The sequence below is a fragment of the Pogona vitticeps genome, chromosome 11 (assembly GCF_051106095.1).
Source record: "Pogona vitticeps strain Pit_001003342236 chromosome 11, PviZW2.1, whole genome shotgun sequence".
Lineage (NCBI taxonomy): Eukaryota > Metazoa > Chordata > Lepidosauria > Squamata > Agamidae > Pogona > Pogona vitticeps.
In genome coordinates, this window is record NC_135793.1 from 19832619 (window position 1) to 19846212 (window position 13594).

At 40.9% G+C, this 13594-nt stretch overlaps 1 protein-coding gene across 5 annotated transcripts in view; it reads right to left on the bottom strand.

Moving 5' to 3' along the window:
- Positions 1–13594, bottom strand: part of PASD1 (PAS domain containing repressor 1) — a 91186-nt gene that overhangs the window by 35430 nt on the left and 42162 nt on the right. For 3 of the 5 annotated variants that reach the window (XM_072981382.2, XM_072981383.2, XM_072981380.2), the window contains exons 5-9: positions 12187–12278; positions 9359–9448; positions 5481–5601; positions 3322–3435; positions 1565–1683 (exon numbers count right to left, since the gene is read on the bottom strand). In XM_072981382.2, the coding sequence (XP_072837483.2) occupies positions 1565–1683; positions 3322–3435; positions 5481–5601; positions 9359–9448; positions 12187–12278 (536 nt within the window). The remainder of the gene's footprint in view (positions 1–1564; positions 1684–3321; positions 3436–5480; positions 5602–9358; positions 9449–12186; positions 12279–13594) is intronic. The other 2 variants (XM_078380593.1, XM_078380592.1) reach the window with 1 other exon arrangement.

The window sequence follows — 13594 nt, forward strand, 5'->3', positions numbered from 1 at the left end:
TACAATTGCAGATAATTGCAGTCCAGCATCTATTCTGTGTTTTAATTGTGTGACCTATGAAAGTTCAGTAGGTCTCTTGTTAGGAGCCCCTATTATCACTTCATCACAAATAAGAAGGTAAGGTACCAACCTTATATCTGAACTGAACCACTTCAGACTGGAAGAAAATAAGTGAATCCCTGCACCAGAAAATTAGCATATCAAGGAGAAAGCCAGAATAAAACCTCTCTCTCTGTTATGCTAATTTTCTACATGCCAAGATATTGTTGCTATTGGTGCTTATGGAGCAAACAGTGCCAGGCTTGCTCATTTGTTGTTAGTGAGAAGCAAGTTCTAACTTTCTATGTATTCCTGTATGTTCAGATAATTCATATGTAAGACTGTTCATGAGACAGAACCTCATTTTTTATTTTTTTAAAACCCTGTCATTAAAACAGGAAAGGAAGGATTCCATCTGAGCAACTCTTCCTAACAAGCTACACCTGATTTTCTATGTGCAGAGAGGTGTTGTTATTTCTAACTTGGTTACATTAACAAAAATAAACTTGTATTTCGAACCAGTGGAATTGATGCCTCTGCTTCCTGATTGTTTTCAGTAGTAGAAGAGGGGAGCTGTGTTAGTCTGTGCAAGCACTATAGGTTAAAAAACAAACAAACAAAAAAGAAATAAAAAAGATAAAAAAGTGACAACAACTTGAACACTAACTGTTATATTTTAATGTGAGCTTTCATAAAAAAATGTCCACTTCCTCCATCATAATAAGAAGGAGAGATACCACGGCAAATATTGATACATGGCATCAAAATACAGAGATGTGGTTGGTTGGTTGGTTGGTTGGTTGGTTGGTTGGTTGGTTGGTTGGTTGGTTGGTTGGTTGGTTGGTTGGTTGGTTGGTTGGTTGGTTGGTTGGTTGGTTGGTTGGTTGGTTGGTTGGTTGGTTGGTTGGTTGGTTGGTTGGTTGGTTGGTTGGTTGGTTGGTTGGTTGGTTGGTTGGTTGGTTGGTTGGTTGGTTGGTCGGTTGGTCGGTTGGTCGGTTGGTCGGTTGGTCGGTTGGTCGGTTGGTCGGTTGGTTGGTTGGTTGGTTGGTTGGTTGGTTGGAGAGTCAATAGGTATTTAACAGTGGGGTGATAGCCTCTTTTGATATACATTCATGTTATTCCACCATTGTTATTCATGACAGAGGTCCTTACATCCTTTACACAACAAGCTTCAATGGAATATACCTGTATAACAATAACACTTTCATCCCACTGTTAAAAAAACATTGACTCGCTTCCTAATGATTGATTTTGATGCCATGTATAAATATTTGCCATTGTAACTCTCTCTTATTCTTATCATGTCCATAAAAGCTCCCATTAAAATGCAACAGTTAGTCTTTAATGAACCTTAGACTTTTCTATATGTTCTTTTGTTTTGTTTTCACCTATAATGATTTTTCCCCATAAGACATGCGGATAACATGCTGCCATTAATCAGCTCTGCACCTCCTAGGACCTTCTCACCCACTGTTGAACCTGTCAAGTCACAGCAATGCTATCACGGATCAGAGAGCCTGCACACCTTCAAGAACTGTGGAGTAACAAGACGGACTGTTGCTACCAGGCAGATCTGCTCTTCATTGGCTGATCGGAACACTCGTGCAATGGCCGATTCAAAGCCATTATAAGAGGACGTAGGCACTGAAAATAAAACAAATCAATCATTCACCAAAAAATGAGGGATTTTCCTTTTTTTAATAAAGAGATTTCTAAAACTTTCCTGCCTATTTCGGTTGCAGCCTCCTGTTCTTTCTGAAAAAACAGGTTTTATTGACAGGATGCCAATAAAATCAAGCCAGTAAAACCTTTTACTCTAAGACGTTCAGCCCAATGCTTCTTTTAATGGGAGAGATTATTTCAGAAAGTTTGATGTTATAGATGGAGAGATTGTGAAACTGGTCACGAAAGATTGTCAAGCAAGTGGCGGTGGGGAGATGGAATGAAAAAGTAGAGAGAAGAAAACTAAAAACCTTCCGAGTTCTGCTAGATTGCCAGATGGAGAACAGAAGGAGGGAAGGTTCATGCTGCAATTTCTCCATCAAGCCTTAACACACATTAGAACAACAATTATACACAGAGGTGACCCACATGCATACATGCCCTCCTACGCTCCAGAAATTCCAGGTCAATATATTCATTACCAATACCAGAAGTCTTGAGGTTGAAAGGTTGTGGAGGCAATATCTGTCTGATGGAAGAGTTCAGTATAACTCCAGAAATTGTGCGTATTTTTATATGTGCTCCGTGTTTATTTGCCCAGGTGGTTTTGAAGTATTCTCATTTCCTTTCCTTAACTTCAAAACATTCAAGGAACTCATTCAAAGAGCATGGTCTTAAGGTGAAGACTGCAGCTGTCAAGCCAAAAAACCTCAACCTGTTCCATTTGTCTGTATCCCAGTAAGCGCTATGCTACAAGATAGTCTATCCGCTGCTAAATCTTCTCTTTTTCAATTTCATGGAAGTACACAACCAGAGAATGCTTAAACCACCTCAGCCCACTCATTGCCCCAAATTCATCCTCTCACACACAGTCTGAATGTGGGTTAAAATGGAAAAACAACAACCAGAAATAACATGATGTTTTGAAAACTAGTGGGCACTTATCAAAGCAGCTAAGGAACCTATTGTTATCATGTTTAATTTACGCAGAAGTTAAGTGAGCTGCAACTTAGCCTCCAATTAGGAGGAGCTCCTAAATCCAAATAAAATAATATTAAAAGCTTTAAAAATCCATTAGAACCTTATGCATCTTTCTGGTCATATGGTGGGCTTTCCTGCACTTGGGACAGTTTGGGGCTTCAACATACCTTAAAGCAGTCCTAATTATGAACTCTGGTCATTTCATACGTTATGAAAATGTCGCAAAAAGAGGAAATGCAAATTCGGCTTCATCCTTTCTAGATTGTGTGGCAGAATCCAGTCTGCAGAAGCAGTGTTGGCCGAACTGGGCTCAAATCCTCATTCAGCTGTGAAACACCCTGGGTGACTTTAGGCTAGTAACAACTTTCTCAGCCTCAGTTACCTCTACAGGCTCTTGTGAGGACAAAGTGGGAAGCAGAAGAGCCCTCCCTGTACAATGACTTGAGCTCACTGGATGAAAAATGGGCTGTACATTTAACCAATGGACATAATCATAACACAGGGAGAGTGAATTATATATCTGCTCAGCAAGGAAGTATATGATCTTCTACTACTTCTTTGCATCACACCAAGTATGGTTAGAACAATAAGCATAACAAGAGAAAGCAAGAGAGACAAGAAAAACAAAAAATGGCTTACCATGAGTAAAATATTTGAAATCCACTACAAATTTCACATATTCATATGTAATGGGTTCATTTGGATCTAAGTTTCCTCGGGCTAAATGACAGCAAAATTCTATTTGTTTTTCAGCTGAAAGAAAAAAGCAGAATGTATTTTTAGAAATTGGGTTGGAATATTACAAGACGTATTCCCCTTTGTTTCTTGAAAATTCTCTCTCTCACACACACACACATCAGAAGTCAGTGTGGTTTGCAAACATCAGTCGATGCTTTTGCACCCTGGCATCCTCTCGCAAACCATGGGTTAATTTTTTGTGTATCACAGTCACAGGCAAGAGGTATTTCTAAACTACACCTCTATCTTGGCCCCAGAATGTCTCATTCAGTGAAGTTTCTTAAGGACCCAAGGCAATGGCATCTCCAATTTGTCACCCTTCTGTATTTTCCTTTTGTGTATTTTTTTTTCTCCCTTACCAGCAAAAAATCCATTAAAGGAAAAAAAGTTAAAGGAATTGCTGCACAATGCCCTTTAATTATAAACTGTGGGAGCCCTCCATTTAGAAAGCAGTTAAGGAAAGCAAACCATGATTAGACATTATGTCGCCATAGGAATAAATTCAGTTAATTAGATTTAGTAGCCCTTTCGGTTTTACCTCTGGTTTACACAGTAGGTCTAAAAGTTAAGATTAGAATGAAGCTTATCAGAGGGCACTTGCTAACATTGTATTGAAAGCCTTAGTGCTCTTTTACTTAAAACTTCCTCCAGGGCTTCTCTATGCCTTCTAGATTAATTCTGGATCCCTCAGTCTGAAGATTATACAACTTTACTTGAGACGGAAATAGGACAGAGGAAACAAGACATCAAAAGTCCTGCGTGCCACTTACAGCCTAGCGGAGACTTATTTTACAAGCTTCTTCAGGACTTCTGTGACAATTAAGCCATGCACAGAATCTTTGAGAAATTCAGTTATTCCAGTAAGAATGGGAAAATTGAAGAGTGGTAGTTCAGTGGTGTAGACATTACTGCACAGTGCTCCTTCCCATTCTCCTGGGGTCACATAGGAAGCCCTAAGCCACGTGGAAGAAACTTAGATCGTGGCTCCTTATAACAGTCTCATTCTTCTGGAAACTGATTTAAGGTTGGTGGGCAAAAACTACTGGATGGGTAAATTTGGAAGTGCAAGTGTTCATCATGGCAGTCCATCTAGCCCAGCCCTGTCAATTCTGACCAGCAGCATCTTTCCAGATGCTGGTCAGATCTTTTTCAAAGAGCATCCAAAACAGCAAGCAGCTGGATCAATCCATACCAGCTAATAAGTTCTACCAGGATTTTTTTTCCCCAATAGGAATAGTTCTCTTGTAAATATAATGACTCTTCATTGACCATCCAAGACCAAAGCACCCTCAAATAACAGAGATACAGTGGGGGCTTGACTTGAGAACTTAATCCGTATTGGAAGGCGGTTCTCAAGTCAAAAAGTCTGTAAGTCAAGTCTCCATTGACCTACAGTGCCTTGAAAACCGATTAATCCCGTAACAGGCCGTTTTTATTCCATTTTGTTTTTTTTCTGGTCTGTAAGTCAAATCTCAGTCTGCAAGTCAAACCTAAATATTGCGGCCAGAGAAGTCTGTAACTCAAAAAGTCTGTAAGTCAAGCCGTCTGTAAGTCAAGGGTCCACTGTAGCTTGCAACAGTATATTGTTTCCAGGGGAAAGTATGTCTCTCTCAAATTGTTGTGAAGACTAAACCTAAGCTTGAGGAAATCTAGGACTTTGAAGAAGTCTGAGACTAAGTTGATGGGAGGTATGGGACACTTAACCTTGTTCGTAGATGGCAAGTTGCCGCCAAGACTTACATGATTTCCCTAACACTAGGGTTAAACAGGAATAGGATTCAAGCTTATGTTTCAAAACCTTCCTGTTATCTGGGCATGCCTTTCTCCTTCCCATCAAAGAAATATATGAAGCAGTCTCACACTGAGTCATACCACGGATCCACCTAGCCCAGCCCTGTCAACTCTGACCGGCAGCATCTCTCCACAGTTTCAGGCAAGATTCTTTCCTGGCCGTACCTGGAGATTTCAGAGACTGAACCCGGAAAAGCTTCTACATGCAACACAAATGTTTTAGCCTTCGCCTGTAACTCCTCCAAGACAGTGCACAAAATAGTACTTACAGTTCAAAAAATCTGTTGCCACAGGGTTCGCCATGAGCATGTGTGGAGAAAGCAGCTTGTACACATCACTCTGTTCACTCTCAGGCAGAAAGTTTAATATATTTTGGTCCACCAAATCTGACTGATGCAAAAGAACACTTTGTCATGTTCAACGGTAGAGAGTTAAAGGGATCAGGAAATAGGTGAACTGCTGGGTCACGCATGGCACACAAGCCTTGCTCTCTCATGATTTCCTCACTCTGCACCATAGACACTCTTATCCCCATGGGCAAAACCAGTTCTGTAGCAAAGAATTTTTTGTTTGTCTAACATCAATTAATGGGCCATATTCATCGACATAGGTCATCATTCAACACTGCAGTGAGTTATCTCAAAAAAAGCCATGCAAGCAGAGTGATTTATTAGAAACCAAAAAGGATTATCAATAATTTCTAGCTCTAATCTTGTCATAAGAATAAGTATAATAACTGTGCTGTCAATTCCAATTTATGGCAATCCTCTGGAGGGTTCTCAAGGTACAGAATCCACAGAAGTGGTTTACTATTCCCTTCTTCTGGGAATGGCCTGAGATGGTCCATCTTGCCCAAAGCCACACACTCTGGCTCTTCTCCTAGGTGGCTGTTATAGGAATCAGATATTCCTACAACTGCTATGGCTGTATCCTACTGAACCCTGGCACTTGCAGTTTTATGATGTACTCAGCATTCTAAGTGGGGTAAAATATTACCAATAAATAACTAAATTCATACATACTCTCAGCAAACCGCAAATATCTGGATATTGTAAGTTGATGCCATAGTGGGTAAAGCGTTATCAAACTGCAACCATTGTAGCATGGCTACAACCCCCGCTGTTCTGATGTGGAACTCAAGTTTAATTCTCACAGATGGCATCTAAGATGAAGAACTTATCTAAATGTGTGTGTGTGTGTGTGTGTGTGTGTGTGTGTGTGTGTGTGTGTGTGTGTGTGTGTGTGTGTGTGTGTGTGTGAGAGAGAGAGAGAGAGAGAGAGAGAGAGAGGGAGAGAGAGAGAGAGAGAGAGAGAGAGAATGCAACACTCCCTTTTTGGTTATGTGTTAGGCATCAGATATTCCCTCATACATAAAAGCTATTTTGTCAGAGAAAAAGGCAAGCTAAATGCTTCTCCCTGGCATCTTGTTTTCCCTCTGCAGAAAACCGTTTATGTGGCGTACTGTTCAATCATAGTACAAGCCTCAGCTGCAGTCTTAAATACTACCCTTTACACAGGTCTACACCTGGCTGCCACTTGTGTGACAATAAGACCCAAATGCAAGGAAGAGTAAAATGCCCAAGAATATCTAGCAAGGTAAAAATTCAGGAAAAATAAAAAGTGTTCCGTTTTCACACAGTGCAATGTTGAATGGAGGACTGTATGAAAAAGCAGAGACATTACCTTGCCAACAAAGGTCTGCATAGTCAAAGCTATGGTTTTTCCAGTAGCGATATATAGAAGTGAGAGCTGGACCATAAAGAAGGCCGACCACCAAAGAATTGATTCTTTTGAATTCTGGTGCTGGAGGAGACTCTTGAGAGTCCCCTGGATTGCAAGGAGAACAAACCTATCCATTCTGAAGGAAATCAACCCTGAGTGCTCACTGGAAGGACAGATCCTGAAGCTGAGGCTCCAATACTTTGGCCATCTCATGAGAAGACTCCCTGGAAATGACCCTGATGTTGGGAAAGTGTGAAGGCAGGAGGAGAAGGGGATGACAGAGGATGAGATGGTTGGACAGTGTCATCGAAGCTACCAGTATGAATTTGAACCAACTCCGGGAGGCAGTGGAGGACAGGACGGCCTGGTGTGCTCTGGTCCATGGGGTCACAAAGAGTCGGAAACAACTTAACGACTAAACAACAACAAAATGAACTTAGGTTGTAGAGTTGGTGCCACCAACTAGCACAGATTTAAAAGGGGTTTAATCAAATGTGCGTCTAGAGGATAACACTTCCAAGCACTACTAGCCATGCTGGCAGTGCCTGTGTGCCTCTGTCCATAAGCTGCCGGGGAGCAAAAGAAGGGAGATGTAGTTGCGTGCATATCCTGCTAGTGGACTCTGCATTTCCACTGATCTCATCCAGCATGGTTCTTACTATGTTCTTAAACAAAGCACCCAGATATTCCATGTCAACATGCTCTTAACCAGACTGAAGCAGAATAGGCTTCAAGGCAGAGTAAAACTGGACGTGATAGGTGTGCAAGAGAGGAAGCATAGAAATCAAAAGTGGGATGGAATAAACTGGCTGAGTTTTGATGGTGTGTTTACCCTGTAGCTTTGCCAACAGCAAGGCAGAGCTGTTCCAAGGAAGATGAGCAGAATAAGGAGGCAAAGCAGAATCCAAATGAATTTTATTAAAATATATATATATATATGTGGGTGTTTGGCTGCTGCATTGTTGCCACTGTATAATAATAATAATAAATGTGGTGACCTTAAAAAGCATCCCTAGAAAACAGAGAGTTTTGTGCACAGCCACAAAAGACAGTCAAGCCATCTGTACTGCTTTTGCAAAAGAGCACGCTCCAAAATGCAGCTAATTAGCTAAATATCTTCCATACGCTCAGGCAAGAGAAACAACACACATTCTCCTACTCAGGGGTAGCACGGAGCAAAGCTAGGACACATGAAATCCCATGCCTTAACATGCTATTTGGTGGCTGTCAGACACATGAACATCACATTTGATGGCCACCTTATATACTAGCGTCATTGCTAGTGTATATCTTTACATCAAGTCTTGAGAGCCTATTTCGTATTAGCACATCTCACATGTGAGGTAGAGCTTCTTGCAAACTGCTGATGATTTAAAGGAAATCTCCCAAGTAATTACCCAGTTCTTAGGGCTTAGACAGGGATGTTCCCTGGACCAAGAGCATCATCATCATCTCTAAGGCCACATTAGGGCTCTTCGTGAAAACAGCCTTATAAGCTCTTAGAGGAGCAAAGCAACACCCAGAAAAATGTACAGTATTTTAAAATTGCTTCAGATTGTGGTACAGGGAACAGTTTTTTTCCCACAGAATATGGCAATGCTGGGATACCCAGTGTGGTGCTGTGGACAGGGTGATGAACTAGGACTCAGTTCATAATCTCTACTCAGTCATGGAGATTCATTGGGTGGGTGACACTGGTAAAACCAATACTTTAATATCTCACTTATTTTGAAAACCCTCTTAGGGTTTATATAAGCTGGTTCCGACTTGATGGCATATAACATTACAAGGCAAGGCTGTTGCTAACTATGCTAAAAATGCATCCATCTTTTTCCTCTCCTGCTCCCTTCTCTGATTCATTTTTGATATCATTAATTTTTGAGACAGCAATCACCAGAATCTGCAGTCAGCATTGGCCACACTGTTCATACTGTCTGGGCAATTCTCAGAACGGTAGTCAAAAAAACCTTCTTTTTCCAAGTTCTGAGTCAAGTTCCAGTAGTGATGTTCTTAGATACAGTAAGCTGGGTTGGGGGGAGTTTCAATGTAATTAATTGCTCATGGGCAATAGTAACTCTTTTAACTTTCATTCAAGTTTCTTAAAATTTTGTCTTCAACTTTAAAAGTTCCACTTCATGCAATAGCCCAGCCTCAGGAACAGAACGTACAGTGTATTAAATACCTGTAAACCCCCTAAATTTTCTCCACTGTTTTCCCCAGATTTTTTCTTACAAGAAAAAGAAAGAAAGAAATCTGTTGTGGGGAGGGGGGGGAGAACACGGAATAGTTGTACAACACCTTGGATTGGTAGCATGAGAAGCCCTCCATTTAGAGGTGCATACCATTTAAAGGTTATACAATAATCTACAGCAAAGTTTCAATCACTAACCCAGAGATTATCAAACACTCCATTGTTAGAACTTACCGGTAAATGCCCAAGAAGAGAAGAAACGCTATCAGATACATAAATAATAATCCCATCTGTGGTAAGTGCAATGAGAAACCCATCCAAAGCCTAGAATAGAAGAAGGAAATAATTTAGAAAGATATTTCATACCTCCTGATTACACGCACATTCAAGTTTTTAAAGGAGATTACACGAAGCTTCATTTAATTTTTCAATGACACAGCCTAATCCTATGTAGACAGGGATGCTCTACAGAGTTTAATAGTCGCTGTTAACTTCCTGCTGTCCTCTGTGTATGTCCCTAAAAGTAAGCTTGATTAAATACACTGTGACTTGCTTTCAGGTAACATGATCTTAAGAAGGGGAGCCAAAAAGAGAAGGAACATGACAGATAGAAGGCGGCATTAATAAAGATCCTTCCAAACAACATGGCCAATCTAAAATCGAAGCCAGAAGGGGAGAGAGAGAGAGAGAATTTAGACAGGAAAATTATCATCATTTAGTAGCTTTTTCTTCAACTAATATAAACTTCCCTTGGTGAGAACTTCCATTAACTCAACAACTCCTGAAATGGCTTGATTTCCTCTCACCTTCACCAACATCCTTCCATTTTCCCCTGGGCAATACTGTCTATCTAAATTTTTGGAAGGAAAAAAGCACCAAGCTCATAAAAGTCTTGCAGAAGCACTTGAAGATATATAACAAAAGCTGTTTCCATGGCAGCAAAACTTTTAAGTTTCCTTTGCTTTTCCTTCTTCTATTTCCAGATTAAGCATCTGGTGGCTTCTTAGCACAATAAGTTTTGTTGTGTGCGGTGTGCGCATCAATGCACAGAAGAAGGAAAAAAGAGTTAGTCCTGTTATTTTAAAGGAGTCAGAAGGGGCAAAGATGAACAGTTTCCGAGTGGCATCATCCTTCCTTCTCGACTATTCGACTATTTTTGAACAGAAACGGGGCTACTTCAATAGCATTATCTCAGCCATGTGCTAGATATTTTGTACATAGGGTGGGGCATAAATTACATGCACATAAATGCTGCATTGATTGAATTTCTCCACAGTCACAGAAAATGTGTCCTGGTAGCCCTGTTTTACTTGATTAGGCTTTTATTTACCTACTTTGCTTCAAAGTCTATTAAGGCAATGGTCCCCAACCTTAGGCCTCCAGATGTTCTTGGACTTCAACTCCCAGAAATCCTGGCCAGCAGAGGTGGTGGTGAAAGTTTCTGGGAATTGTTGCCCAAGAACATCTGGAGGCCCAAGGTTGGGGACCACTGTATTAAGGGACTTCCAGATGGTTCAGCTAGACTCTTGTCCTGGTGGAAGACCCTTTTCAGCCTTCCTCCATTCAGCGAGGTGTGTTGTTTTGTTCTTCACAGCTTTAGCCCAGCCTCTTCTGGTTTAATACTGAGAGCTTGTGATATTCGCAGAAAACTTTTCCTCAGTCTTCTAGGGCAGTGGTTCTTAACCTTTGTTACTCGGATGTTTTTGAACTGCAACTCCCAGAATCCCCCAACTAGCACAGTTGGTGGTGAAGGCTTCTGGGAGTTGCAGTCCAAAACTCCTGAGTAACCCAAGGTTAAGAACCAGTGTTCTAGGGGATTGGTGCCCATGAAGTGTGTGGATTTGGTGGAGTTCTACCTTATTTGGTTCATTATTTGCTAGAACCTCTCAACATCCATCTGGAGGGGAAATGCCAGCCAAATAATGGACTTTTTCAATTGGGGTAGGTTTCATGATTCATTAAGAGGTACATCCACTTGTTTGGCATGTGCTGATTTATACTATATGACACTAGCACATTCTGCTCTGCAGTAATACAGGGACAAAGCTGTTATTCCTATTGTTTGTTGGTGTGCACCCTAGGATGACCCAGCCAGCTTGCTAAGTTATTTCTGGTGACAACTTTCTGTTTGTTCTTTAAGCAATCCTTTTGGTAAGTCAGAGAGATGCCCAAATACTTCGGGGTAGGGCAATGTTCCAAAATCTTGCCTTCCCAACTTCCTCTCTGCTTCTCTGTTCTTTAAGAGGAAGGCACAGATATCTATAAGTAAAGCCTACAAAGGGCTCATCTCCTGCAAGGCACAAGCTTGTTTTGATTAAACTGCAATGGATTGACTTGTTCAGCAAGAGCCACTTGCAGATGGAGATAAACAGACAGACTTTCCGAAGAAGGTGAGTCATCACATCCCTCTGAAAAGGAAATAAGCCAGGCACTGTGATTCTAGGCCAGTGCACACCCTTAAACATTGGTGGTTAAAAGGGAAGCACTAAATAGTCTTTACAAGATAGAAGATCTTCCTTTAACATGGAGCGACATTTCTTCTTTGCAGAAAAAAAAAACAAGGGCATAGCAAATATTCTAGAAGTAAGAAGAATACTAATTTCAAGCTGGTAAATGAATTCCTCCATATCTCTAATTTAGAATCAAACATGCACTATCTAAAAGCTTTCTATTCCCCACAGTATGGCAGGAAGCTGGGCAAAAGCTACTGCACACATTATAGGAGCTGGCCCTTTTTCTTTTTTTGCTTGCATTGCCACTAACAAGTGGATCCTCCAGTCACATTTTGAGCCCTCCAAACCATATGCTCCATGTCTTCAGCTGACTTGTGTGCTATCAAATAGTATGACACGGATTCTTGTCCATTTTGACTAGAACGACTGCAAAGTGAAATTGAGGTCAGGCTGTCACAGATATAAAGCTGTCGGCACATGACATTCTCTGTTAATCAAGAAGCAGTTTTCAGAAGGCCTGTGAGATGAATGGTGGCAAGCAGCACCAAACATCTTTTACTGTCCTCCTCCTGCCTCGATTTAGTCTGCACAATTCTCATTTCATCTCACCTCTAACATCAACTGGGTGAACTCCTCATTGCTAAGGAATGAAGGCTTCCAGTCTTGCCTAATCTCACAGGCCTCTGTCTGTGCTGTGATTTCTGAAACAGAAAAGAACAGTAGAGAGAAAGATAGTTAAGAACCTGTTGGGTTCGGCAGAGGCTGGAAATTTACTTTTTTAGGCTACTGAATCTCAAACCTGACATGGCCAACAGCCATGCTGGAAGGAAAATTCCAGGAGCTATAACTCAATAACTCAATAACTCAGTAACTCAATAAATAAATAAATAAACACAGACAGACAGACAGACAGACAAACAAACAAATAAATAAAAACCTTTTCCAACTTTTTCTGTGGACTTTGTTTGGGTATAATATGAAATACCTGGAAGTAAGATCTGTTATACTCATATATTACCCCCTTGCCTGCTGTTGCAGGAGATAACTAATGATTGTGTTCACAGTTGGTTAAGAAACTTAATCACTTGGAAGCAACTGCTTACAGATGTTCAAAGGGAGTGGCAAAACAGCCTGACCGTGGGCTGAGAGATTCTAGAAACTGTTAAAAAAAAAAAACACCTAGCAAGCTCTGCTTTCTATTACTAGTTGCTAGGGGGAAACTGCTATTCTCAGGTCCTCAAGCTCTGATTGGAGAGGGCTAAACCAGTGTGATGTAGCAAGCAGAATGTCACATAATAAGGAACCAAGAGTACTGGGTTCAAATTCCTGCTCAGTGATGGAAATTCATGGATGTTGGTGGAGGGCAAAGATAAACCACTGCATGAATATCTCACATACGGTACCTTGAAAACACTGTCAAAGTTGGTCTAAGTTAGAAGTGACTTGTTGGTACATAACAACAAGAGGTGCCTTCACATCCTGATTGTGGGCTGGCTCATGGCAGCCAGTTGTACACTGGGGGAAACAGGTTGCTAAGCTAGATAGCAGTTTGCTCTGATCCAGTTCTTAACAATTAAGAATTATCCTGCTTGTGTGTGTAGAGGAGGTAGTAACAGGATAATGGTGATTCCTTAAGAATTGCCTTCTCCCCATAGCATTCAGCCAGAAAGGCCCTTTTCCACTTCAGTGGAGGCTGGTGAATCTGATGCCATGGCTCTGCTCTGGTTTTTAGTCCAAACTTTACAAAAGCTATCCAAAATGCTTACTGTTGTCCCCAAAATAGGTTCAGCACTTTTGAGACTTGATTTGGATGACTAGCAGAAAGGGTTTTCTTTGAGTCTGCTCTTAAATCATGGAATCCTTTAACCTAGGAAATCAGCTGATTTTTATTACTTTCAACCTGGCAGAAAACTTCCTGTTTTATTGGATAAGCAGCTTTTTCTGTTGCACGTTTCTATTACATTGCAAATTGTGTTGTGTAAATTTTGTTTCCTTTTATTATCGTTTCTAATTGCTG